The sequence below is a fragment of the Sceloporus occidentalis genome, unplaced genomic scaffold, assembly GCF_023333645.1.
Source record: "Sceloporus occidentalis isolate IW3139 unplaced genomic scaffold, rSceOcc1.0.p SCAF_253, whole genome shotgun sequence".
NCBI classification, from domain to species: domain Eukaryota; kingdom Metazoa; phylum Chordata; class Lepidosauria; order Squamata; family Phrynosomatidae; genus Sceloporus; species Sceloporus occidentalis.
Window position 1 is genome coordinate 650,550 of NW_028317233.1, and position 27,834 is coordinate 678,383.

Sequence of the window (27,834 nt, forward strand, 5' to 3'; positions counted from 1 at the left end):
GAATCAGCTGTCGCTTTAATAAGAGGGCACTAGAAAAGCAACAATACAGAACATAACCAAGAGTACAAAACAAAGACAAAGGGAAAGGGGGGGGGGGTAAAGGAAGCAGATTGTACAGAATGGGTTTTATTTCTTGAATTATTTTTTCCAGGGGACTCATTTCAAAGTAATTGCCTCCGTCTTGTTAAAGGTTTTTGCATAAATTTGATTTATGTACATAATTCACTTTAGTGTTATTGTGCCAGAGGAAATCTATGTAGTAAACAGTGTGATTTGAATTGGCAGGAGGCTGATCTTGTATGCCGCTAATAATCGCGACTGTGACGCAAACTTTGAAAGGTGGACTTGTCAACATAACAACCAACAGAATGGAGTCTTCAACACCCGTCATATTTGATAGGTATTTAAAGGAAACATTAATGTTCTTTACACATAAGACTGGTCCTGTTACTCATACTACCCCAGATCCATACTTTCCTCCACAGTCCACTCTTCATTTACCATGGGCATATTTCCCTACTATTCTGTCCATGTTTTGATGTCTCAAGACCAAAAATTGCTGGCTAGAGAAATATCGTGGGTCCTACCTACAGTATATTTAAGAAGTGGGTTGTCTAAGAGGTAACGTTGGTTACCCAACCAAAGGGACTGTAAATCAAGAACACTGAGAGGAACAATTTACTGACCATCCATGGTCTTGAGCCTGAAATAGGACATTTTCCGTGTGAGCAGAGTAATAGTTTTATCAGATTCCAAGGCCCTGATGAAAAACAGGCAGTCATGTGAGATACAGCAAGATGGGCTTATTATTTCATACAAATCTGAAGCATGTTGCAATGTAAATTGGCAGAGGCAGATAGTCTGTGTATGTTCACATTGTTGGACACACCTTGTCCCCTGGCATCTGTGTTCTGCATGAAACCAGGCGTAGGCACCAACATTGCTCATGGTGGGCATTTACTGTGGTCTGTGGTGGACGATTTAATTATGTTCCATGAACCTTCATGAACCTTTCCACAGACACTAGTGTCCTTGTACGCACAGTTTGCCCATCCCCTGCATCAAACCAAGCTGTGGCCCATTTGAGTCATGGGCATGGCAGACTGCTAGATGGTCTACAGTCCCATATCTCTGAACAGAACAGGGCTAAAAAATACAGTGATGAGGGTCAGATACATTTTCCCCCATGGGAGGCTGGGTCATCTAGTTATCCTTAGATGACAATCCTATAGACAGCGTACACTTTATTTAGGGAAACATATATTTTTTCACATTTAGCGATTCATAGATACATCATTTAGAAAAAACATGCATCCCATCTCATCATGTAATAGTAAAAAAAGACCACACAAAAATCTAATCCCACATTATTTTCCATGAATTCCCAATAAAATAGTAAAAGTAACAGAAACAAAATAATTTTCTTAAAAGCTCACACCATCTTTTATGCAAAATAAGTGGTTGTCCATATATGTAGATTGCATAAACAGCCAATGTAGGTCAATGTATGGGACATATCACAGGGTAGGCATATATAAGAATGGGTTAAATTATGTACAAACTCTAGGTCCTCTATTTTATATATGGAGAATCAGTCAATGGGAGTGCGACTGGAGAGCGTATCAGTTTAGGGCTGTGGTCTCAAGCCCGCCGCAGCCCATCCTGTTAACCCCTTAAGGTCCTGTCCACGTTAAAAAGGCCTATCCCATTTTTCTTCAGGGCCCCTATGTTAAAGAAGTACAACATCCCCAGTCGCATCTTACACTTTAAAAACCACCCACTGGTAGGGATTGTATGGGACAGGTTCTGCCAGTGCTTTGCCAGTCAGCCAAGGTGCTATGACTTTTTAAAGTATATTTATTAGAAACTGTTCTAAGCAGGTGATTAGTAGTTCTTGACGTAAGCACATAGTTTTTATTCTCTGACCAGATTCCAGCCTCTGGTTGTTTTGTAGGAGGCTGGAAGATGATGATTAGTATGGTGCATGCAGGATGAGGGGTGTTATATCCTGCCATTGTTCTGGAACTTCCTAGTCAGTGTTTGTATCCTAGCACAGAAAGACATGGCCACTGCCGCTCTCTTGTGCTCCGAGTACCTGCGCTGCCCCGTGTGCCTGGACGTATTCCACGAACCTGTCACCATCCCCTGCGGGCACACTTTCTGCATGAGCTGCATCACCCAATGCTGGTCGCTGCAGGACGCATCTATCGCCTGCCCTCAATGCCGCAGCACCTTCAGTTCAGATTCCCAGCCACGACTCTGCAAGAACAGCATACTGTCCCAGATGGTAGATCATTTCTCCAATATGCAGAGACACAGTGAGAAGGCCACTGCAAAAATCCATCAAGCCGGACCACACACAGCGTGTGGCCATCAGAAACTTGAGGAAGAACCCACAACAGATAACAGAAGGGTCACCCCATCGGCCAGCCCTGGAGCGCCTGACTGCGCCAATCCCAGTGTGAGTAACCAGTAACCGGTACTGTTGACGTTGTTTGTTCCCTGTCGAGCAACTGCTAACACCCTCGTTTTGTCTGTCTTACACCACTTCTAAAAGTTCTATATTAAAATTGAACAGGTTATTGCAAAACAGATGAACATGATCAACAAGTATTGCGCAACAAACATATAAGCGTGTGTGTCTATTGTATTAAGTTATATAGATCAATTATATAGATGCATGTACATAAGAGACAAGTCATGTTCCCTGTGTACACACATACATGTATATATTGTTTACCAATGTAACTATCATATATTTTTCTTTCATTTACGTTCTGGAAACAGAATAGCATATAGAAGTTAAAACTATGCCGATTTAGTTTTTATTCACGGTATTTGGTTGGTAATTATGTGAACATTATATGTTCTATTTGTGACATCGATGCACCCGCAGGTCTCCTTGCTCAGAGAACGCGGAGCAGTGACACAATTATTCTCAGACATGGTACGGATTCTGCAGGCCTCTGGGTTTCGGCTCCTGCAGTTGATGGAGCAGTCAGACAGCGGGGAAAGAGCACAAAGTTATGGACTGGAAGAAGGACAAATCATGGATGCAATTCAGTCTGCCCAGGTAGTACCAGATGGGGAACGAGAACTATTCACATCCTTGGTGGGTATAATTTTTAACACAGTTGTGTTTTCACACCCTGACAAATTACGGCTGGATTTTACCCTTTAGACATTTTACGAGTCCACCCAGGGTCATAAAAAGGTACAATTATGGATATTTTGAGTGAGGTATAATGGGAAGAAAGATACAACACACCGACATCATTGGAGAGGATGACCATTAATGCAGGAAATACTGGTGAACAAACTCAAGCTGTCTACTGGTTGCAAAACAGCATAAAAAGTCTTGGATCTTGTTTTAGGAGCTGCATGTGTCGGATGAGGTGGAGCCAGTTTGGTCTGGGCTTTCAGCGGCTGTCTCCAAATTTAAAGAGAGTTTGCTGGACCTTTGTGCAGATCACATGGGAAGGATGGTGCAAAAAGGTAAGATTGGCCAGGGAAAATGATAGAGGAGGGGTACTAAGGCAATAATCATGAAGCGATATTAGTATGAGGTTTCTCGAGTCATCACTAGATGCTCTACTAGAGGTAATAATCAGTAGGGTTAGTGGTACACCCCAGTACATGTCTGTACTGTGGACAGAACTGCAGCTGAGATGGCATGTAGGTGAAGGAACTATAGTGAAGGGAAAAGCTTGAAGTGAGTATGGATTTGGTTTCAAATGGAAAGGACAGGTCAGTGTGATCTAAAGAAAATGGGTTGTATGGGATGTTAGGGAGAAGTCATTACTTTTCTGTTATGGACATTATGTATGGAGAAATGTAGAACCGATTCCAGGTAAAGCAAGTAAAGTGTGGGCATGAAAAAATAACATTTTCTCCTGACATCAGCAACTTTATTCCTCAGTATGGCGTACACGTACCGGCTGTCTACCTATGTCTTCAGAACTCAGTGGGAACCCTTTGTCTCCGCTTATGCCAAGGGTACGGGTCGAATTTCTTCAGTGTAAGAATGTTATTTGATAAACTTTGTTTCTGGTTTTTCCATTTATGTTAAACCTTCTATTGTACCTGGATGCCTTTTGCACTGACTGGCGATACATGCTTATACTTCCAGATTTACGGAACATTAGCTTGGACCCAGATACTGCTCATCATAATCTATACCTGATGCAGGGAGACCGTAGAGTTCTGTGCAAGCTGCAGCCTCAAGCCTATCCAGAACACCCTGGACGCTTTGATCACTACACCCAAGTGATGGGCCGGGAAGCTTTAGGCCAAGGTCGACATTACTGGGAGGTCCATCTGTCTGGCAACCGTGTGAGTTTAGGTGTCTCCTATCGTGGCATCTCCCGTAAAGGTCACCAGAGCCATTGCCTGGCTGGTCGCAACTCTCATTCCTGGTGCCTTGAGTGGAGTAGCACCCGATGCTGTGCTTGGCATGATGGTCAGAAAGTCCTGGTTGCTATAGGCCAGCAGGAGAGGCTTGGGATTTTCTTGGACTGGGATGCGGGGAGTTTGTCCTTTCATGAAGTGTCCGATGAAATGCCTCTGCTGCACCGTTTCCGTGCATCTTTTATCCAGCCAGTTTACCCTATCTTCTTCATCAGCTGGAACTCCATTGTGTCCATTGGAGATGGACAGACAACCCAACACTTCAACCGGAGCAAACATTTTCACAGACAGCTTTCTGCAAACTTCTGACCTCTACTTCAATGTTGATCTCATCTTAAACATATTAAGTTGTTAATAACATTTAAGCGCCATATGACAGTAGCCTCTCTAACTTGTTTTTTAGGTGCTTCATGTCTGTGTCCTGTCCTAATGATTCCAGGGTCATACTATAGGTTCAGATCTCCTAAGCTTAAGAAATGCTAAAGTTTAAACACAAATGAGAAATGAAACTTGAAACATTTTTTTCTAAATTAGATTATGGCATTAATATATGTCAAACTACCACAATGAGGTCAGAGCACCTGCATCCTTAGACCCATATGTAACAATGCTACCGAACAGGTACCCACTTTTTATTTAAATACCAAGTGCCATAAGAGCTGAAACATTTATATATTGCAACATAAGTTGTGGGGCTGCCTAAAAAGCAAGGTAATATATGGCTTGCGTACCATCAGTTGAACAAACCTGTCAATGAAGGGCTGAATTTATTTATTGCATACATGTATTATATAACATCTATTATAAAACATGAGATCCAACAATTGTTTGGTATTTTACACAACTGCAGGCAGCGTAGACCAAAAACATGGCAAAGCCGTTGCTGTATGTCCCGGTCCTAGCACAAAGGTAACCGCTCTTCCTGAAGCTGTGCAGGAATATCACATCTCAGGATATTTTTAAGTATATTTCATCTATGGCGCCGTCTCTGGGTCATTTCTCACATTTCATACACTGCCTGACCCTCTGCTTACGTAACTTGACAAACATGGCAGCTTCCTTGTCGGATCGACGGGACTCCAGAAGATCAAGGATTCGATCTGCTGCAAAGTATTGAGATGTGTGACAAAACAATATCTAGAATGTGGGTAGATACATGTGATAGTAGTCCTGTTATGCCGGACTAATATTTGTATGACGCTGAAACACATTGTTACTATTTTACTCGTCTTCTCAAACTAGCTTTTTATGTTTTTTTACAGAACCCTATGAGTGTTAATCATGTTGTCTATATCCCGCACTGTGAAAAAAATATATATACTAGCTTTTGTTGTCACACCTTTTAAAATGTATTGATTAAAACCAATAACGTGTGCTTTTGTCAGTGTCATTTTTTATATATTTAGACTAAAGATCTATCTCAGGGAAGCAACGTGATGTGATTGGTAAGCAACGCTTTATAACCGGGGAAAGGAACGTCTGGCACCTTCTGGTGGCTGAACACGAAGCCAACAGCTTGAATGATGAAGCTCACCCTTCATTTTCTCACCCTAGAAGAAATTTAGTGTCCGAAACTGCTCAAAGGCCCCATATATTTGCAGAACTCCTATGCTGACCCAAACTTGTTCACATTCATATACATATTGGAAGGTTACCAAAAATGTATATTCCTTCTGCTTTTGTTATGTGACAAACCATAGAGACCTTCTCAACCAAAGCTAGTCCAGTTACACAAATTTAATATGATGTGGGACATATAGCCATAAATAAAATAAAGTAAGCAGCAACGGCGCATCTTTCTTTTGTCGTTTAATCTGTAAATAATAGATATTTGTGAAGCAAAAAACTATTAGGCTTCTGGCTTTCAGTCTTGTAGAGTTTAAAGTTTATGACGTACCATGTTTCTACCCTTATAACTACGCAAACCCAGTATACCTCCAGGATTTAGACCTACCGCCAGGTTTTGGATGAGTAAGGGGCAGCCGCCGTTGGGCTATGTTGACCATGACGTCGCTGCCTTCCAGTTCTGTTCTCTGTAATCCAGGAAGATCTGCCAGAGCCAGGAATGCTTCTCCCTCCAAACTATTTGACAGGAAGGTGTCATAATCGAAGACGGCGAGTAGAAGGCAAGCTCCAGGCTCCTCACATTGTCCAGAGGTCACCAGACTGAGGACAACAAGTGAGTTTACATATAAAATGCTTTCCATATCACATATTACAGCAGATCAGGGCAAGGGACGTAGTTAAAGTGAGCAGCACGGGGACACAGTTCTAATGCGAAGATCGAATGCCTCACATTTAGCTAATTGGTGCCATAATAAGCCTTCCAAAATATGGCACAATACTTCTTATTGGACCATTGTTGCATTGCATTAAACCAATTTATTATATATATATATATATATATATATATATATATATGTCACGCTACCGGCAGGGAGATCCGCTGGGTCCCCCGGCCGGCAACAGCAACCGCCGCGAGGTAGGGGGAGACCCCCCGCTTCGGTCCGGCAGCCGCAGCTGCCGCGAAGAAGAGGGAGACCCCCCGCTTCTGAACGGCAGCAGCAGCCGCCGCGAGGTAGGGGAAGACCCCCTGCTTCCGCACGGCAGCCTCAGTCCCCGCGCAGAAGGGGGAGACCCCCCGCTTCTGCACAGCAGACGCGACCGCCGCGGAGAAGGGGGAGACCCCCCGCTTCTGCACAGCGGAGGCAGCCGCTGCAGATTGAGGGGGAACTTACCTCATCCACGTCGCGTTCCCAGCAGCTTCAGCCAGAGCACAGGTCCAGCTCTGGTGTCCGGACGCGTTCTTCTTCACGCCACCTAGTGGCGCCCGCGGAGACTACATCTAATTATATAGGAAGATTACGCAATCGCCAACCACAAGATGGCTGCGCAGGAAGTGACGTAACGGCACTTTGAAATTTTGGCGGGAAATCTCCAATTAGTGCCTAAACTTCCTGTGCCTACTTAAGAGACTTCAGTACACTGAGACCTTGCCTTCTGATGGTCGTCTATGCCCTGTGCTAGCACCCAGATAGCGTTTTCCTGCTTGATTCCTGTATTTGACCTCGGCTTGTTTGACTATCCTGATCTCTGGTATCCTGACCTCGGCTTGCTCCTCGTTTATCCTGCTCTCCGGTATCCTGACCTCGGCTTGCTCCTCGTTTATCCTGCTCTCCGGTATCCTGACCTCGGCTCTCTGGACCATCCCTGCGGTCCTACCTGACTACGGAGTCTCCTCTGTACGCTGTGTCGTGACAATATATATGCGTATTTTCAATTTATGTTATTACAGAACATTAAAAGTACATGATCCGATAAAACAATTCCTAAGATGGATATATGCATATTAAAAAACAATAAACTTAAACGTATATATATATATATATATAAATATATATATATATACCGTATTTGCTCGATTATAAGACGACCCCCCAAATCTGAATATTAATTTAGGAAAAAAAGAAAAAGCCTGAATATAAGACGACCCTATAGGAAAAAAGTTTTACCAGTAAATGTTAATTCATGTAAACTATTTTTTAATAAAATCTATGATTGAGAAAAATATTTAGGTTTTATTTCCTTCTATTTTCCAACCTGCCCCCCAGTTATGCACATCTGCCCCAGAAATGCCTTATACCCCCTATATGCCACTGTGCCCCATGATATGCCTTTTAACCCTCTAAATGCCACTGTGCCCCATGATATGCCTTTTAACCCTATATGCCACTGTGCCCCATGATATGCCTTTTGACCACCTATGTGCCACTCTGCCTCCAGAAATGCCTTATACCCCTATATGTCACTCTGGCATTTAGAGGGTTAAAAGGCATATTATGGGGAAGAGTGGCATAAGAGTGGCATAAGGCATTCAGGAGGCAGAGTGGCATTAAGGGGGTTAAAAGGCATTTTCCAGAGCACTCTGCCTCCAGAAATGCCTTATGCCCCCCATTTAACACTCCCCCGCCCCCCCCCCAAACTTACCGGTGCTTCTGACTTCCCTGTCATGTAGCCGGGGCAGCGTGTAGATCCCACGCGCTTACGCTGCAGCCGGAAGGAGGCCTGGCTAGCAGCGGGGGTTGTCTGCGTCCATCGCGCAGACCTTCCCCAACTGTCAGAGATAAGAGTTCCCCGCACCGGTGCGGCACCGGCACCGGTGCGGGGAACTCTGATCTCTGACAGCCGGGGAAGGTCTGTGGAATGGACGCAGACAACCCCCGCTGCTAGCCATACCTCCTTCCTGCTGCAGCAGAAGTTGTCTACGCGAATCGCGTAGACATCTACACGCTGCCCCAGCTACACACCGGGGACTCAGAGGTACCGGTAAGTGGGGGGGGGGCAGGAGGATCCAGGTCCCCTGCAGCTGCGGGGGATCTGGATCTTAGTCGTCTCATAGTCAGACCTATTTGCTCTGAAAAAAATCTCGTCTTATAATCGAGCAAATACGGTATATATATATATATATATTTACTCACAGAGTCCATTGCACACCATTCCAAATATTCCAAGCCCGGTGCTAGTAACCAGCAGTTTTGAAAGTGTTTTATATATATATATATATATATACATTTTTATATTTTTTTAAAAACAGATTTATTTACTCAGCCTTTATCACACAATCTAATAACACATAGGAATAACACATAGGAATATGAATGGAACTCACAAGTCAAACGTTTCATCATACAATGGGTTCTGCTCGTTCTTCTGTATTTGGGTAGAACGTTGCTCCACAGCAGGGAAAACGTGCTTAGGTTCCAGGCTCAGCTGCACGAACGGGTCGCTGCCCCCTGTGCGGAAAAGCAGTAAAGATTAGCTAAATGCAGCTCTCCAGCCGTCGACGATCTCCAAATCCTATGATGGCACAGCTGAGCACGTGAACAGCTGAGCATTGTTGGATTTGCACTTTACCGAGAGCTGGAAGTCTGTACTTTAGCGTGGATTGTAGTTAATAATAATTATAGAAATACAGGCGTAAGTTTGTACAACCGATAACAAAGGCAATATCATCCATGCTTGTTGTAAGGATTTAATGTACATAGAGGATAGTTCCAGAAAGATGATAATTAGACAGTAAATCTCATCTGTTTCATGATGGGCTACTTTTGGAAACAAAGAGGTACATTAAGTATGTTAGAGAGATACAGGCTGTGTGTATAAACTGCTCAAGAGATTTATAACTCCTACCGTCTGTCACAATTGAATCATTTCTGTCTGTCTATCTCTGTATATCTTCAGTGTTGCCATGTCAGTTGGCACAGTCAATGTGTTGTCATAATAAGGCTGTTACATGTTAATTATCCAACAATAGGTAAATGATTTGTTTTTACTTAGGTCCGAACTTTATTTCATGTCCGTGCAGTCATCTTACCGTTTGAATTCCGAGGAAGGAGATTCACAGCATTGAGGATCTCAATGCGCAATTTCTTTTTTTTGATATTTATGTTTATTTAAATTTTCAAACAGTTTGACACAAATGTAAAGTACATCGGTAGGGCATTACAATGTCAATTCTTTCTTGCCAACAAAAAAGTATATAAAATTAAATAGATATAAACGCTTAATCAAAACAAAACAAAATATCCAGTCCTTATTCGTTACTGTATTTAGTACTACAATAAATTGTATATTTGTTTAAGGACAAATTATGAGCAATCAAACACTTTAATTCTGGCCCCACCGAATGAAAGAAAAACAACAAAAAAGTAAATTACAGGATATTTAGTATAAGCTGTAAGTATAACAGCCAAAGGTCAGTCACAAATACCATACCATTCATACATCAGTCATACTTGGGAGGAGATGAGAGACATATAGGCAGAGCCGGCCTTAGGTGTTCTGGCGCCCTGTGCGGACTACTTCTCTGGCGCCCCCCCATCCCAAAAAAAGAAAGGAATAAAAACTTGTTACAAAACTTGTAACAAAACCCCAATCACTATATACTACGCCAAACATTGATGTGGTCTAGGCCTACCACTTAATTGTCTGGCTTAGTAGTAGGGATGCACCGAAACGAATTCTGGACTGAAACCGAAAGTGCAGCATTTACCTGGCCAAAACCGAATATGACCCCCCCAACACCATAAAAAATCTAACACTTTTATTTAAAGTAAGTAACACACCAAAATAGGAGAAAACAATTAAATAATATTATATATATATATATATATATATAAAGTCCAAAAATAGTTACCGGCACTCCAGGGACTTTCCAAATAACCACACAAACAACTTCGGTTTTCAAGTCTATATATATCATATATATATATGATTAACAGCAATCACATTCCTATCATGCCCAGGCATACCCAGATTCCAGGATTTACTCGCAGACTTGGCATGATAGGAGTATGATTGCCCTATCTACCCCTTCTCACTCTCTTCTGCCGTATCTACCCCTTCTCACTCCCTTCTCCCTATCTACCCCCTTTCCCCTGTCTCACTCCCTTCTCCCTATATACGCCCTCCTAACTATCTACCCTTTCCCTCTTTGAAGTTCACTTACCTTTCAGGAGTCCTGCGGTGGGGGTGCAAGGCCTCTGCCTCCCAGCTCTGCCACTGTATGGAACAGTATAGAATGATGGGAGTTATGATGTACTTTTAGAGCATAATTAGATCATGAAAAAGACATTGGAAATGGTACAGCATAACACCCATCACTCTCACACACTTACCAATCCACACGCATACCAATCCACACGCATACCAATCCACACGCATACCAATCCACACGCATACCAATCCACACATATATATACCAATCCACACGTATACACTAATCCACACATATATACCAATCCACACTTACCAATCCACACTTACCAATCCACACATATATACCAATCCACACACATACCAATCCACACACATACCAATCCACACGTATACCAAGCCACACATACTAATCCACACATATATACCAATCCACACACATACCAATCCACACGTATACCAATCCACACGTATACCAATCCACACGTATACCAATCCACACGTATACCAATCCACACATATACACTAATCCACACATATATACCAATCCACACATATATACACTAATCCACACACATACCAATCCACTCTCACTGAATGCTTTCCTACCTTTCCTCTTTTCTCCTTACAGCTCCTTTTCCTCCTCTTCGTTCTTCTTCTTGAGTTCTTCTGTCTTCTTCCGGGTCAGAGGGCACGGACAGCGGTGGGCGCGGCTTCAGTGTTGTGCGCCGGGATCTGACAACAAACCCCGGCGCACAGCAGCTGTTGCCGCGCGGATCACAAGGGAGCGGTATCGGAGGTCTTTAACAGACCTCCGGCTCCCTTGAGTGATGTTAAGCCGGGTTCAAGGGAGATCCTTGAACCGGCCTAAAATCACTCAAGGGAGCCGGAGGTCTGTTAAAGACCTCCGATACCGCTCCCTTGCAAGCCTGCTCCTCCAGCGGCGGACATTACTGTCCGTCTCTGGAGGGGTGCCGGGTGCTAGGTACGCTGCTGGCGGCAGCGGTACGCTACGGTGGCGGCGGCGCCCCCTGGAGTGTGGCGCCCTGTGCGGTCGCACAGGTCGCACACCCCAAAGGCCGGCCCTGCATATAGGGGCTAGCTGTTGGTCATAGTCGTAGATTGAGTCGTGATAAATTGTCCGCCCAGGGGTAAAAAAAAAATAAAATAAAAAAAGTAGGTAAATATTACGTAGTAATTTATGTATATATATAAAAAAGGAAGTAAAAAGATTAATCCTCAAATAGAATCTCTAACATTCTAAGAATCAATATCACAAACATGTTTCCAAGGTCGCCAGATATTGTCAAATTTGGCAAGTTTATTAATTTTGGTATAATATCCTCTTTCCATTAGATACTGATGGTTAATTTGATTAATAACTAATCTCCAGTTAAATAAACCTGCCTGTCTCCAGTGCCTAGCTATGCATATCTTTGCGGCCATAAGAACATGCGTAATTAGGATTCTATGATTTAGACAATAATTCTCAAGTCCCAGGTGGAAAAGGAACACCTGTGAATCTAGTTGTTCCTGACAGGGGAAAAGTGAACCGAGTAATTGCCAAAGATTGTTTCTTAAGTTCAACAGTTGCGGGCACTCCCACCAAATATGGGCAAAAGTGCCTGTATGGGAGAGGCAACGCCAGCATCTATTTGAATGTACAGTGCTGATTTTGTTGAGTCTAGTTGGGACCAGGTACCATCTATAGGTTATCTTAATGTAAGTCTCTATTAGAGTCATCTTACCGTTTGAATTCCGAGGAAGGAGATTCACAGCATTGAGGATCTCAATGCGCAGTTTCTGGTCTGACGGGAGGTAGCTGGCTTTTACTGTCACCGCTCCATACTTCTCAGACGTGGTTTCCAGCTACGAGTACAGTTATAAAAAAATATAGTTTATTGCGTCATCATGGCTTTATTTACTATCATAACTCGTCTGTAGAGTTATGTGGATCATGTTTCCTGTAGTATAAATTCTACAGACTGTTCATATCCATGAAGATTATCTGCAAAACAATATATACACAAGAATAACACAAATCTGCTGACCAAGTAAGACTAAGACAGGATAACATCTACTCATGAGCACTTTAAATGCCACAAATATTAACACAAATAAGATGGAACCCTGTCACTATCCTCCATTCCTAATACTAGTCACATTTTCATGTTTTTGGTTGTTCCTGGAGGTCAAATGATGCAATCAGCCTGTTAGAAAGTTCTGTCCACCGCCCGAGCAGCGTCTCTGTGTCCTGAACATGAGTTACTTGTGATGGCCGAGACTCCTGGCAGGTGGACTGACAATTTCCAAAGGCTGATAATTCTTTATAATTGTGTGTCCTTCTGGGAGGAAATCCTGTCCATGCGCTGGATTTACTAGTTACGTCAGTGATCCACACACTTTCTATTTTTATGTTACTATTCCACACACTTTCTATTTTTATGTTACTATTCCACACACTTTCTATTTTTATGTTACTATTCCACACACTTTCTATTTTTATGTTACTATTCCACACAATTTCTATTTTTATGTTACTATTCCACACACTTTCTGTTAATTGGCAGGTTACCTGCTCCTGGATCCTTTGTTGGTAATAACACTCAATGACTTTTTGAGTAGAGGAAGAACAAAGCTCCAGTTCTTTCTCCAGGTTCTGCCGGGAACACAAAAAACATTCAATATCATTAATTCTCCATACTGCCTGTATTCAGTCTATCACAAGATGACAATGAGAGATGCCTGTTATCAGAACAACCAAAGCCTAGGGGTAAGCTCTTGGTTTTTAGGGGCCCTGAGTGCAAAGATTTAGGGGATCCCAACCCTAATACAAGTGATAATTATCTCCATTAGCCAAATTCCATTTATGTTAGGAAGTTAGGACAACTAGTGAAGAAGAACTGTCAAAGATGCACTTTGCACTCTTACAAGCTAGTTTAAGGTTAAGACATCTCACCCTAGCATGACCTCTAATAAAATAGGATTTTCTCATGTATGTTAATTTTGTTATGTATTTGAATTCTTCTGTTATATCCCAATTTGTTTGGTTGTATGCTTTTAGCTTTGTCCCCACACTTACAGTGAAAATGGGCGTATGAAGGTCTTCTGTCTGCAAGCCACAGCCTTCTGCATGGAAACATAACTCCAGGTTCTGGAAGAACGAGATGCTCAGTATGACTACATCCTTTATTGTCAGACATGTTGTTTTTAAATATGCCATAAAGCATACAGTTATTTGACCTCAGTGGTTAAATATTCATGTGTGTCAATATCATGAATAATTACATGATAATCGCAAGCATAGTGAAATCAAAAAAGAAAAGCAAAATCTGATGCGTTCGCAAGTCTCAGTTGGGTTACAAAAGTAACTGCGGTCAGGTTGGAGATAGACAGAGTCTCTTATCAAGCTTGTTCAAGTTGTTATAGAGTTTCGTCCAATTGCTATGAAGTATATTTTAAATGGTGCAGGTTGGCAATAGAATCAACTCTGTCGAGAGTTGCTGACTTACAACCATCTCACTTGAGCTGTTCCAAACAAGCATGAACTCAACACAACTCACACCTTTGTGAGCAGACCCCAGAGACTCTTCTGCGTCTTGTAACGGAGAAGCTCACCTTAAGTGCCACATGCAGTCTCTTGTAATATCGTGGGGAGGAACTGATATGTCTGGACAGACTCGAGATCACAGTCAGAATGTGTGACCAAAGCAGGGATAGGAGACTGGGAAGGAAAAATACATGGGAGGTGAGAAGGGACAAAGACTAAAGTGTGAGTGTGTGTGTGAGTAAAGAGTGTAGAAATATGAATGAATTTGCCAAATTTCTTTGAAATTAAGAAGTTGTGATATGTGGAAGTTGAAGAATTTTGCTGATTCTGGATGTCAGTACAATGATCTTTACCTCATTGCTTATTCTGCTGATAGCAGATAAGATAACACTACAATCACCTGTCTACCTCATTTCTTAGTTTACTTATGTCTTGTTTGTGTCTCGGAAGAATGTGTACATATGGTATGTTTTCGTATGTTTTCTTTGCTCTAAGTGCCTTGTTGCAAAAGAATCAGAGTCCGCCACGACAAAGGACAAGTTGTCCCTTTCTTGACCTTCTGTAAGTAAAGATTTCACATGTCTGGGGTGGGGGGGTATTTTTCTTCACCTCTTTAAACCGTGTGTGTCAGCAAATCAAAGTAAATATACCAACAGATGGCTAGACAATATGCTAATAACTGTTTGCGCTTCTTTGCCTATATATTGTTAGAAAATTAAGGAGGGGTACAGAAGTCTGCGAACTGGACTCTCCCCTGTGCGCACTTGAATAAAGAAGCTCTTGCTTACTCAACTCATTGAATTGGTGTCGTCAGATTTCTTGCCGACATTCACAGATATGTGGTGAATAGTTTTATGGGATGATAGAATAGAAACAGCAAATAATTCATTGTGTATGGGAAATGAGAATACAATGCAAAGTGAATACCTTACCAGTTGAAGTTTTCGTGCACTAAGTTCTGATTCATGTACTGCAATTCCGACTCCAGGAATCTCATCAGGGGTATAACGCACTGTAATGGACAGAAGGAGGGCACGTGGCCATCAGGTTAGTACAGCAGAAGTCAGAGCTGGCATGGGAGATAACACATTATCAATGAGGGCAACAAGCAGGCAAAGAAAAGGGATGGTAGCTTTTGGGGTGCAGGAACAAACTAGGGTAACAGAGGTGGTATGAGGAGCATTTAAACATACTTACATCACTGAGATCTTTGGAGTCACTGGCAGCAGCAAGAGAGTGAAGGTGTTTGGCAATTCCAGCTACCAACTATGTGATAAATAGACAGAAAATGTGGGAGTGAGAAGCAGAAATACAGCAGTAGGAGGAATGATTAGACGGAAGGGAGCCGGGAAAGTGAATGTGGATAAAGACAGAATGATGTAAAAGTGAGGGTGATGGGAAGTACAGTCAGACATCACAGACAGAACAGTAAATAAGAGTTGGGAAGAGAAAGTGATGGAGGGAATGTTGAGAGGAACAAGGAGGAGACCCTTACTTTCTGAGCAAGTGCCTGCACAACACTTCTGATCTCGTGGTCCAGGGACCGTACAGCGATCTCCAGCTGGCCATACAGCGTGTGCTTGAATTGGTCTGTGCTGATAACTTCACGTGTTTTACGCTGCAGGCCTTCCCAGTCCAAGTTCACAGGCAAGGACTGCACCACCAAGTGCAGCTGTTCAATGTTATTCACAACCAGGCAGAGCTAAGGGCACGAATGGGAAACATCAGGTTACTTTCCTAACCACAGATAATATAAACCACCAAGACAATCAAGTGGAAAACGGTCACCTTGTTTGCAGCTTGCCCAGCATCTCCTCTTTCTGATATCTCTTCTGCTCTTTTTTTAATCATCGTGCAGTAAGAGAGGGCAATGCGGCACATGTCCTGGAGAGAGAGAATACAAAAAAATAGATGATCCATGAATGTGTAAGCCATCCTTAAACAAGACCCCATGAGGAACCATAGAAGGTAATCAGCCAGGGTACAAGGGTTGCCTAAAGACATGAAAACATCTTATTTCAGACTCATCAATGATGCAACACCCCTTCAACAGAAAATTCATAGACTACTTCTACAAAAACTAATGTAACATTAACAATCTTTAATAGATTGTTTACTTTTTTCCTCCTCACCTCTGTGAATTTTACCATAATCATGAAAGCCTCTTCAGGATCCGGCCAGTCGAGCTGCTGCCACGTGCGACCGATCTGTGTGAAGCATGTGGACAGATCCACAGTGGAAGCACTATGTTTCTGTAATTCTGACAATGGTACTAGCTGTGGAATCACAAACATTCACATAGTGATATGCTAGTGAGGACGTTGTGCTTGGGTCATTTGAGAGCCAAATAGAATAGACAGACTCTCAGTTCCACTCAATTTCCATCACAGTCCAACAGTATCATAGAGGATACTCTGGATGCCCATGTTACTGTATGTATTAAACAACCTAATATATGTTGTGGGCCATGCTTGAAAATATATTGACTATGTGACTTTGGAAGATAGGAGTGTTGGTAATCAAACCAAGAGCACTGTCTTGGCATCATCGCAGATTCTTTCAGGCTAAGAAATTGCCACTAAGCTTGAAGCTCTAACATACCATAAGGCTGTATTTCATTCTCTCAAAATCATTTCAGGACAAGCATGCATGCCTATGAAACATAGAGTATCCCCTCCCAGGTCCCACTCACCTGGTCAATTTGTACAGCTCTTTGCACTCTCTCTTGAGCAGTGGTGTAAGCTTTCAGCAGCCAGTTGGGTAATGAGTTTACAAACCAGCGATGGAATCCAGACAATGGAAGTGGGACATCCCTGGAAGAAAAAATGTCTTTAACTATAAGAGCAGTCATAATCTCAACACAAGGGACATCGTCTTCTGTAATAATACACAATATCATTGAATAAAGTAACTTAGTATAGGTGACATCCACCCACGTGATTGATGGACCATGTTTACCTCTTGGGTAGGTAGATGTGAAGCTTATGGAGCTCTCGTAAGGTGATGTAGAGCTGGTACAGGAGCTCAGAGAGTGGTGGTTGAGAACTATGGTTTGGTGAAGGGAGCTGGCTGAGCAAATGCTGGGAAACCTGAACAAAATAAGAGTGAGAAATGGCAAATACAGACAGATAGAGAGGGGTGCAGACATCTGAGAAGTATAACAACACCAGCTAAACTATAGAGTTCCGCAAAAGTTTACATTTATATACACGCTACTTACCAATTCCTCCAGTTCCAGGAACGTAAGGCTGAAGATATCAACTTTAACGGTGCTGAGAATACAGTAGACCAGTGCCAAGAGGTTAACAGAAATAATGACCTATATACTGCTTTACAACAAACCCCCAATGTTGAAAGAAATGCCTCCACTAAAAATTTGGTTTGTGCACCCTATCTAGCAGTATCTTCTCCCCTGGAGACTCAGAAGCCGAGCACTAATTGACATAGTTTTAATGAATGTGTATTTTCTCATTTTTATGTTGCTCCTCGTTCTTTTATAGACTGCAAATAGCTCACTGCATATATCTTACTTCAAGAAACACTTGTTCCAGGTCTTGTGGCAGCTCTGCAGATCGCTGATGATATCGGTTACCAGACACAGCAAAGACTTAAGGTTGTCCTCCTGGCTCTGCAGAGAAAAACAGAAGCAGTGACCGAGAAAATGAATACGGCTTAATAAATTAAATGGAAATGGGATGAAAGGCAAACATTTCTTCCCTCGTAGCAATCAGTTTACAGTGTAGAAGAAGTATCTTTATTAAGATCTGAAGGTTCTACAATGGCATCAGGCATGGAGGTGTGCATCCATATTCTAAAAAGGATGGAAAATGCCCCAATCCTCATACAGAAATATCGTTGCTTTCTCAAAAATAGGGTGACCTCATATTTCCTTTTAATTGTTTCTTTGTATAAAATTGTTGAAGCTGAATTCTAGGGTAGAGTTAGACTTTTTTCCATGTATTTGAACAACCAATCAAAATTCACCAGTATTTTTTCTTATTTGTTTTTTGTGTGTTTTGTGCTCTGACACATATATGTTGCTTAAATACTAAAAACACGCATTTCTATCTCCATACAGCTCATGATGAGCTATTGCTTCTTTCTTTCACACCAACCTGAATCATTGGCTGAAGATGCTGACGCTTCATATCAAACCATTCATGGGTTCCAGCCTGTATGGGGATAATGGATATAATATGGATATAGTGATCTGAGAAGTAGCCCATTGGCAAGGGTGTAGCGTTTACCAGGTTACCTTGATAGCATCAGATACTCTTTCCTGTAGACTTGGGGCCAAAGAACACATCTCTCGGAAAGCCTTGGTCTTACACATTTGAATTAGTACCCTGTATGGACAAGAAGTGTTAAGTTGAGCAGTTGTCATGGAAGTTCTCTTAAGGTACACGCATAATGTCTATAAGACACATCCTGGGTTTACAGCCAAATGGACCAATTCATGACGCTTTAGCTGGAACCCCGGAATTAAAAATATCCCATGGCTTCCTTCTTCCAATTCAAATATCTTGCAAATGGGCAAATTGATGTCTTAGGCACATGGACCTTCGGGAATTATGGAAAATAATGAGCAACCACTATTGATTATGTCAAGAACCCAAGCCGGCAATAGTTTGATATAACGAGCCAGGCGCTGCTGGAGTGGTCACTCACCGTAGTAGACCCTGTAAATGTTCTACAGACCGTGAGGCAGAGAGAGGGAACGTAATGCGATATTTCCGCAGTACGGACACGCCATATTGAAGGAGGGACTCAAAAGACTCTGCCAGCTCAGTTTTCTGTAGTGGACACAAGATACAATGACATGAAGCAGGCCCAGTACACATGTAGTAAATGGGACAAATGGGACAACGTAGAATAAAAAAAAATTGAAAATCCAGAATGTTTTTTTCTTTTTTTCTACATTAATATGCAGGCATTAAAATATTTACAAATGCACAGAACTTTGGGAACTAAGGTGAACCTTCTATAAAGAACCTTCAATTACGTAAAGCACAAAAAAACAATAGTAGAAATCCGTGGATGCATGGCTCAAAATATTAATTATACAACATGTAAACTTTACAACAAAAAGTGAATTTAATCCCTGAACCCTGAGGTCATGTAAGGTCTCCTTCCTCTCTGACTACAGTTGTTTATTTTTACCATGACATCATAACGCAGGAGAAAAAAATCCATCAAATCGATGAAATACTATATGAATACAGATATAATAATATTTATGTAATTCATATGTAATTCAAAGCACGCATCACGCTGCACGTCCTGCACAGAGGTAGTACCTGCTCCTCCTGCAGCCGTCCTTGAACCCAAAGGTACTCAATACTAGTAATGTGATGAAGCAAGCAGCTGCTGCTGAACTCCAGGCTCTGGTACAGCTTACTATATACCAGCCACTGCCTGAGGGAACACAAGGAAAAGGGTGACAAGGGGGCATAACGGAGGAGGTTAGAGAAGAACAGGGGCCAAAGCAGCCAAAAAGAAACAAAAAAGAAATAATCTGATCATACACAATATCACAATACGGTGATCACGCGCTCTCACTCTTTCACTCCCATCGCGTGAAATATTAATGGTGTCTTGCTGATGGACAACAAACATAAGGGTATCAATGAAATTAATATGTAGTCAGTACAACACGACCATTCATAGAACCCAAATGCCATAAATGTTTTTAAATGGAGTAATTGAACGTATACATTTTCCTTGATCAACCACAATGCAATATATTGTATCACAGTGTATCACAGGCCAAAGATAAACAGGAGATGAATGGAGACTGGGAACGGCAAACAGGAAAGGTCTCCGGCTACCCAACACTCACGCAAGGCCCTGGTGGAATTCAGATAGGTCCTTCTGAGTAGCGTGCAGGTACAAGATAGTACAGCCATGAGGACTGATCTCCCCATCCCACATGGTGCCAGCAGCCTAAGGGGAAAGAAGTGCCTTGAGATGGACTTGTCGTGCCTTGGAAGAAACATCTAAAATATATTTCTATTCTGGGTATAAAAAAAGTCATAGCGTAACATGGCATCTAAGGTGCTGTTCTACCTGCTCTGCTCAATTTGACATTTTTATAGCCAAATGCTGCCCCAATACTGTTAAATGCCCAAACCCGTTCCTTTAAATTGTGTAAAAGCTTGCCTTGTTCATAGTTTTTGCCAGGAACACTTATCGTATGACACAAAAACAGGAAAAAGCTTCTTACATGTTTGTGTGTTGTTTTTATGTGATTAAAACATCAGAGGAAATAATAAAATGTTCTGGTTTATAAGCAAAACATACTAGAAAGTGCAATTATTGCTCCTATATGTGGAACACCCCCTTAAAAAAAGTCTAACAGGTAACAGAAAAAATAGAGCCTCCAAAAAAATCAGGGATATGGCTTCCTACTCCATGGCCCGTATTATGGTGTTTGTAGGACAATTAACCTACTCAAGGAGCCCCTGCTCATTCTCTTTACCCTCTTGGCAAAGAGGCAATCCGGTAATATACTGGGTTGTCTATCAGTATATCTCTATCACGGAGAGACGGAGATTCCCTGTGTGGTTAAGCCAGCTGATGTCTCCAGTGTGAATGATGTAAGGGCCTCCTAACCATGCCCATGTAATTCAGTAATTTGCAAGGAACACTCGGTCGCAGAGGTTTTCACGCTACGTACCTGGTGGCATTTGATCTCATGACGTATAAACTGCTGGAGCAATTGACGGTGAACAATGTAACTTGGTGTTTTACTCAGCATTGTCCCTCTCTAGAGGAAAAACAGCATAGGTCAGCACACATAGTTGCTCCACAAGTCTCTATATAAACACAAAAATACTAAATATGACAGCTATCATTGGGTCAAGCCTACCTATTCTTGGTTCTTGGTCTTGTTTTATGTCAAAGTAACTTTATACTTGTTCCATCCCCAAACTGTATTAACCAAAAAATGCCTCGCTACCGGGTAAGCAAACATTGGTCTTCCACATGATAACCGAGGATAGACTTGAATTTTGAAGTTGACTGCAGCACATTATGAGTTGCAAGTTGAGTTGCTATTAAGTGTGCACTTGTCTTGGCATTCCTGAATATGTGAGTTGGACATTATGTGCCATTACGCAAAATTGTCTTGACTGCAAACTCAGGTGCGCTTACGTTTAGTAAACAATCAAATCACTTATACTTGAAATCTATCTGACCTTCTTGTGCGTGAGAAGGAATTGCAGGTGACACTGCCCTCTCTCTGGGTAGGTCTCTGTCCGAGGTTCCAGATTGTACCAACAATCCTCCTTACACTTCAGGTTCTAGACAGAATGTAATGGTTAGAACATCATCAAAAGAAAACATCATAAACGAGATCTCCCCATCCATTCCCTTTCCTACCACCAAGGATCCCTTGGCCAACACACGCTTACCCCCAGGCGTAGAACTACATTCCCCAAAAAGTCATCCTGCCCTTTGTCCTTCCGGGCATCCTTAAATATCCTGAAAAAAAGTAAAAAAGTAGCCATAGAAAGCAAGGAAACATGCAGTGGAAATTTGCTAGTGATCTATTTCTTAGTAAAAGAAAGAGAGGGAGTATTTGGTAGTTTAGACTAAATAAAAGCTGAATGTATCATCATATTAGGACACAGGTACCATTCCTTGATTTCCATTTTAAAATCTGTTACATTATTTATGGAATTGATTAAATGTAAGAAGTTGAGATGCTACAAAACAAACTTTTTCAAAAATATACGTGAGCGTTTTCTTTTAAAGGTTTGGTCCGGTCACCATCATCAATATAGGTTAGAGAGGGTTGTACGGAGAGGAGACCTTTGAGATGAAGACTTTGCCATACTCATTGTGGGATCCTCACCTCCTCAGCCCGTGCAGGTCTGTGATCTCTCCCAGCTTAGCTCTGACTGATTCTACATCATCCGAATCCCTTGGGAAAGAGAAATGATTTTAGCGTGCACAGAAAAGCCAGTACTTGGTTTGTTATTGGTATTGTATAGAGCATTAAAAAAAAATACAAAGAGAAAAATATCAGATACAAATGGAAGGGGTAAACACAGCGAAGGGTGAGGTTTAATTGAATAAAATCTAATTTATTTAACAAAATGCACAGTGGGTAAACAGGCTAATGGAAGGGGCATGGGGGCTCAGGCTTTCTGGGCACCGGAATTTCCAATGACAGCCTTGTTTCAAAGAAATCGACATGGACAACTGAAGTTCACAACAGACAACATCAAGGCAGTGATTATGTTTCATTAAACCACTTGAATCACATCCCACTCACCACATATCCATATGAAACCATGCTTTGTCTAGGTTCTCAATTTCCCTGAAAGACAAACAATGGTAATATAAACTAAAAAAAAAACTAAATTAGAGTACCTTTTAGAAAAAATACAAATTAACAAATCTCCCAGGTCAAACACTGCATTTAGGGTTGAAAGGCCAGTTGACCAACGTAGTGGTGGAGGGTGGTGGTACGTACAGTATGAAGGTCTCATTCCACACAGGGCTTAAGGTCTGGGCTTTGACCTGGGTCTTGTGTGTTTGATCTTCTGGAATCAAGTTGCGCACGACTGCTTTCTGCCTTTGCTTCTTTTCATGGCTAGGACTGTTGTCCCTGGACCGATGGGTCGCACGATTGTCAATCCCCAGCATACAATAGGGGTCGCTGAAACCTGTGCAAAGAGAGGAGCAACAAGAAAATATTGCAGGGCACAAACTACCCCCCCCGGTTAAATTGTTTTTGAAAAGCTTGGATAAGACAATAAAGTTCCCGAAAAATGATTGCACACTTATATTTTTTTCTGGAGGGTTTAAGGTATTTTTTTGGAAGATGCATAAATTTAGTATTTTTTTGTTTCAAATACACATTTGTGTGCGAGGTCACCTTTTCTGCCTCTTGTGAATCTGCTGCACTTAAATATTCACAGAAGTGCTTTTTTTTTATTGGTGAATATATTTTCACTAGACTGTTGCGCTTCTTAACAACCTTTATTTATTTCCTTGGGGTAATAAAGTTACCTACCACTAACATCCTTTCCCAGAATGCCTTTGGCTTCTTTGACGGTGACTTTTACACAGAAGATTGGTGGCTGTAAAGAAAACATAAAATGCTGGGTTTGTAAAGAGCTTCATGAAGACTGTGTGTCTTTAACCTGTTAATAGCCATTTTTGTCACAGAGTAAGGCACTTAGAAGACCTTTGGGGCTCTAGAAGACTTTTATACCCTCATACTCAGCAGACATTGTGAGCTCCTTAAAGACAGAAACACTAGGAGGGGAAAGAGAGACAGATTGGATTTGGGTCCCAAAGAGGGACTGTGCCTTCAAAAGAGGGACATTTGGTATGGGGACCGAACACTTATCCAGAGAACAGCCACCTGAAAGGGGGACATCCGGTCCCCCTAACGGTGAAGATAGTGGGAGATGAGTAGGTCTGCTTCAACGCAATTCCTTCCAGATATCCACAACCTCCTGAGACGCCTGGCCCAGGACATGGGTTACAACACCAGTAATCGTCGGTTTCACAAGGAATTATTGACATAGACGCTCTGTTTTCATAGAGGAGGGCCGTGGTTACATTAGAGGAAGTGAGGCTTGCAGCAATGGGGTGGATTATAAAAGTATCAAAAGCACTGAAAATGCATATCCTGTACAGCAAATCAAAATAATGTGTTATTTAATATCAAATAGAAACTGCCATTCTGTGGTTTCGGGACAATATGGTCTTAAAATGCACCTTTGATGATGTTTTTATATACAGCCATCGTTAGCGTTTGTGTAACTGCCAACGTTTGTGTGTTTGTATTGCATTCCTTACTCTGTAAATAAGGTTTCAAAAGAATAAAAGTTTCTTTTAAGGCAGTGTTTTGGGTTTTTTAAGCTTTTTTTCCATTATTATTATTCTGGAGTGGGTTTAGTTTAAGGTTAGTGGGTACATGCGTTTTTGAAGTATTTTTATTTACATACACTAAATGGGTGCAATTTATGACAAATTCCAAATTACACAGGACATGCCTTGTAACAACGGTTCACATCCTATCCTTTGTGGATACGATGACGTATACTAAAGCCATCATTTTTCTTTCTGGGTATATCCAAAATAAAAGTTTGTTTTAAGTAAACATCACCTCTTATCTTCTTTATATTTAAAATGTACATTTTTTTGTTCACTCTGGTGATTTATTATTTTTATGCATACTTTGAGACAAATATAACCCATTGGTGGGTCTGGAAATTTCCACTAGACCACTCACTTGTGATGAATAGGAAAATAAAGCAAATGAGTGAGAGTATATTTCCCCTCGTTGGCGAGGGTTTATCTGCTGGTTGGTAAAGATTACATATATTTTCCTGGCCTGATCTAGGAACTAGAGGTGATGATACCACTAAGTAGTAAGGGTTGAGCATGGCGTCCCAAATCTAAACCAGACTCATAAGTGTGTATTAAGAGAGGGAAGGAAATCCCTCACCCTTTGGAATTTCTGCACTTGCGTTCATACCTTGGCACTTCCCAGGGTGGGTGCACTAGAGATCACATTGTGTGTGTGGATGTGTACTTGTGTGTGAGAGCATGGGTGTATACATGCGTGTGTTTGAGCATGGATGTGTACTTGTGTGTGTTGTGTGAGCATGGATGTATAGTTGTGTGTGTGACGTGGATGTGTAGTTGTGTGTGTGTGAGCGTGCATGTGTAATTCTGTGAGCACGGGTGTGTAATTGTGTGTGTGTGAGAGAGCATGGATGTGTAAGTGGGGTGAGGTGGAATTGTGTGTTAGTGAGTATGAGTAAGTGTGTGTAATTTGTTTGAGACTAGCTGTTGAAGTTAGGGGGGGCCGTGGCAATTTTCGCACCAGGGCTCCATGTTTTCTAGTTAAGCCCCTGGGACTTTAGGTCTGCCCAGTTCTCTAAAAACCCAAATCCCTCTTTCCTACCCCGCTTTCTCAGCCATGCATACATCTCTTTAATCTCCTGCTGCCTCCTTGGTGTAGCATGTGGCACAGGCAATATATCAGATGTCTTTCACATCATACATATGACATTAGTTATCTAACCTCGTCTGGCTTATATTAGTGGTTATTACCGGCAGTCCTTCAACATGCTGTAGAATGGCTTCATGCTCTTCAGGTTCCATGCTGAAAGCCTAGAAAAAAAGCAAAATGATTGTCCTTAAGTATTAGTAATCTGTACCTAATGGTGTCTTCATAAGATTTTTGAATTTGTGGCTTTATATTGTCAGCGTCATATGATCGGTCCATGTAAACCACTAAACTAGGTGGTGCCTGCTGCACCCTTACCTTTGGACCAGATCTGCTTTGGGCTCCAGCCCACATTCGCTCGCCCAGCTAAACCTAGAACCTATTTGGCCCTCAGAATTCCAACAATGGAGTCTAACCATCTGTAGAACTTAGTAAAAGGGACTACAGAAAGGGCTTATATACCAGATTTTCTGTAAAACTGTTATAAAAATGATCCGGTTCTCTTACCTTCTGTAAATAGTCATACAATTGGCCAGTGTCGAATATATACTCTGGTTCCGCACATCCCATTCTATGTAGGACAGTATACAGAGCTTCTCCATATAGTAGATTATGCTGAGGGAATAATAGAAACCAAAGAATAATGAATAATAAAAGCTACGGTTTGTTTTCACGTCACCTGCATCTGGATTTGCCTCACCTGTACAGATGGGGAGACAGGTTTGGGTTCGGAAGTGGTCTGTTTAATGGTTTTGGACTGAGGGGTTCTTCCAGTCCCTCTCTTTCCATACCTCGCCTGAAAAACAAAGGGATCATAGGGTCATTTCTAACAGTAAAATAAGCAGGGAGAGATAACATAATGCCATAACCCCACAGCTCACCCTTGGACCCACCCCCGTCTGGCCCATTTGCCCTCTCAGTGCATAGTCCGGCACTAGACTGCAGTAACAAGAACTCTATTTCTGACCAATATGATTTAGGTGCCTGTGATGGGACTGTGCCAACCAGATTGGGGAAGTTGGCAGAATTTAACGCAGCTGGGTTATTGAGCTTTTATACATAACACTGACAAGGAAAATGGCTATTACTATATTGGCCCAAGAAGAGGTATAACCTTTAGTTCAAGTTGAGTCCTTTTTTTTGGGCCAATGCAGAAGAAAAGTAGAGTATCATAAGAGAACCGTCTTTAGATGGAAGAAAAGACCTCTGAGGTCCCCAGCTTATGTGACTCATAATTTTTCCATGATGACCCATCAATCTCTCATAAAGTTTCCATAACCTGGGAAATTGAATAGATGTTGGGATACCAACCAAGGTGTGCTCAGCCAAAGTATTTCACTGCAGCGAGAGAAACCTTTCTTAAATGGAATGATTTAATTCATACGTAAAATATTCCTTATCCTACATTAAAGTTTCACTAGTTTTCTGTCAAATGGCAAAAGAAAGCTTTCATCATTCCTACCTCTCGACGGGTGATACGATGTGGGCCTAATGACTCCATCTGTAGAGAAAGAAGCGGTATTAGAAGAAGATGGGATGATAAGATCTGAGATCTGTGAGAAAGAGAGAGAGCGCTGAGATCAGAGATAAGAGAGAGTGCAGTCAAGGATGAAAGAGAAAATAAGTAGGCAGAGACGATGAACAAGGGATGGGCTGAGATGGCAGAGCATGACTCACGGACATCAAATACTTGACAACAGTGCAAGGCGGCCATAAACTCGCAGTTTAGTGAATAAAGATCACAAAAAGAGAAATATGGTGATGAAATGAGAGATGTGGCTGGAGTGAGGAAGAAAGCAGCTAGAAAGAGGACATTTAAGAAAGAGGAGGAAGAGTTACAGACTGGAGTGAAGTAACGGAGCGGGAGAGAAAGAGGAAGAACAGAGAGGATGATTAGAGAGAGTAGGAGAGAAACAGCATTTCAGATTTCCAGGTAATACCACAACACACAACGTATAGCTTTAAGACATATATTTGCCGCTTTCACATAACTGCCACATCCAAATTGCAGATCTGCCACCCAGTTAAAGGGGTAAACAGGTAGATGAACTGGGGCAGCCCTTTCCACCCCTGGTATTTGCAGCCGGGGGGTGTAGGAGGGCAGAAGTTCTTGCAGCGGGGAGTGAGATTATATAACATGTAAGTGTAAAGAGAGAATATTATACCTCTTGTTCTGTATCTCCAGGCGGGGGGCGGTCACCCTCTTTGTCGTTGAGGTCCATGATGCTCAGAGTCCCTCACTTATGGAGCAGAATTCAGCGATACAGACACTCATATCCCATACTCATCGAGTACACACGCTGTCGCTGAAAACAGATTGATCACACAGGATGCTTACACACAAGATGAATCTTACACCACCACCAACACCACAGTGCCAACAGCGCCAACAGCTCCCCGAATAACC

The 27,834-nt window shown here is 42.0% G+C and overlaps 2 protein-coding genes across 2 annotated transcripts; one reads left to right on the forward strand and one right to left on the reverse strand.

Moving 5' to 3' along the window:
• Positions 1–2,062: 2,062 nt before the first annotated feature.
• On the forward strand, positions 2,063–4,716 carry LOC149275970 (E3 ubiquitin-protein ligase TRIM21-like). The gene is made up of 5 exons (XM_089504065.1): positions 2,063–2,461; positions 2,897–3,112; positions 3,375–3,495; positions 3,904–3,996; positions 4,130–4,716. The coding sequence occupies exons 1-5, from the start codon at positions 2,063–2,065 to the stop codon at positions 4,714–4,716; spliced, it is 1,416 nt and encodes a 471-aa protein (XP_089360191.1).
• A 684-nt stretch (positions 4,717–5,400) lies between these two features.
• LOC149275971 (protein unc-13 homolog D-like) lies at positions 5,401–27,649 on the reverse strand. The gene is made up of 32 exons (XM_089504067.1): positions 27,593–27,649; positions 26,890–26,928; positions 25,935–26,042; positions 25,532–25,591; positions 23,475–23,541; positions 22,932–23,124; positions 22,731–22,775; positions 22,308–22,376; positions 21,865–21,934; positions 21,649–21,753; positions 21,129–21,218; positions 20,292–20,395; positions 19,750–19,867; positions 19,121–19,245; positions 18,708–18,798; positions 18,568–18,624; positions 17,983–18,080; positions 17,664–17,724; positions 17,411–17,532; positions 17,145–17,265; positions 16,585–16,728; positions 16,241–16,336; positions 15,948–16,154; positions 15,650–15,718; positions 15,385–15,464; positions 14,521–14,626; positions 13,985–14,056; positions 13,478–13,561; positions 12,651–12,771; positions 9,077–9,200; positions 6,362–6,573; positions 5,401–5,510 (listed from the first exon to the last, which is right to left on the reverse strand). The coding sequence occupies exons 1-32, from the start codon at positions 27,647–27,649 to the stop codon at positions 5,401–5,403; spliced, it is 3,225 nt and encodes a 1,074-aa protein (XP_089360193.1).
• Between the last annotated feature and the right edge of the window lie 185 nt (positions 27,650–27,834).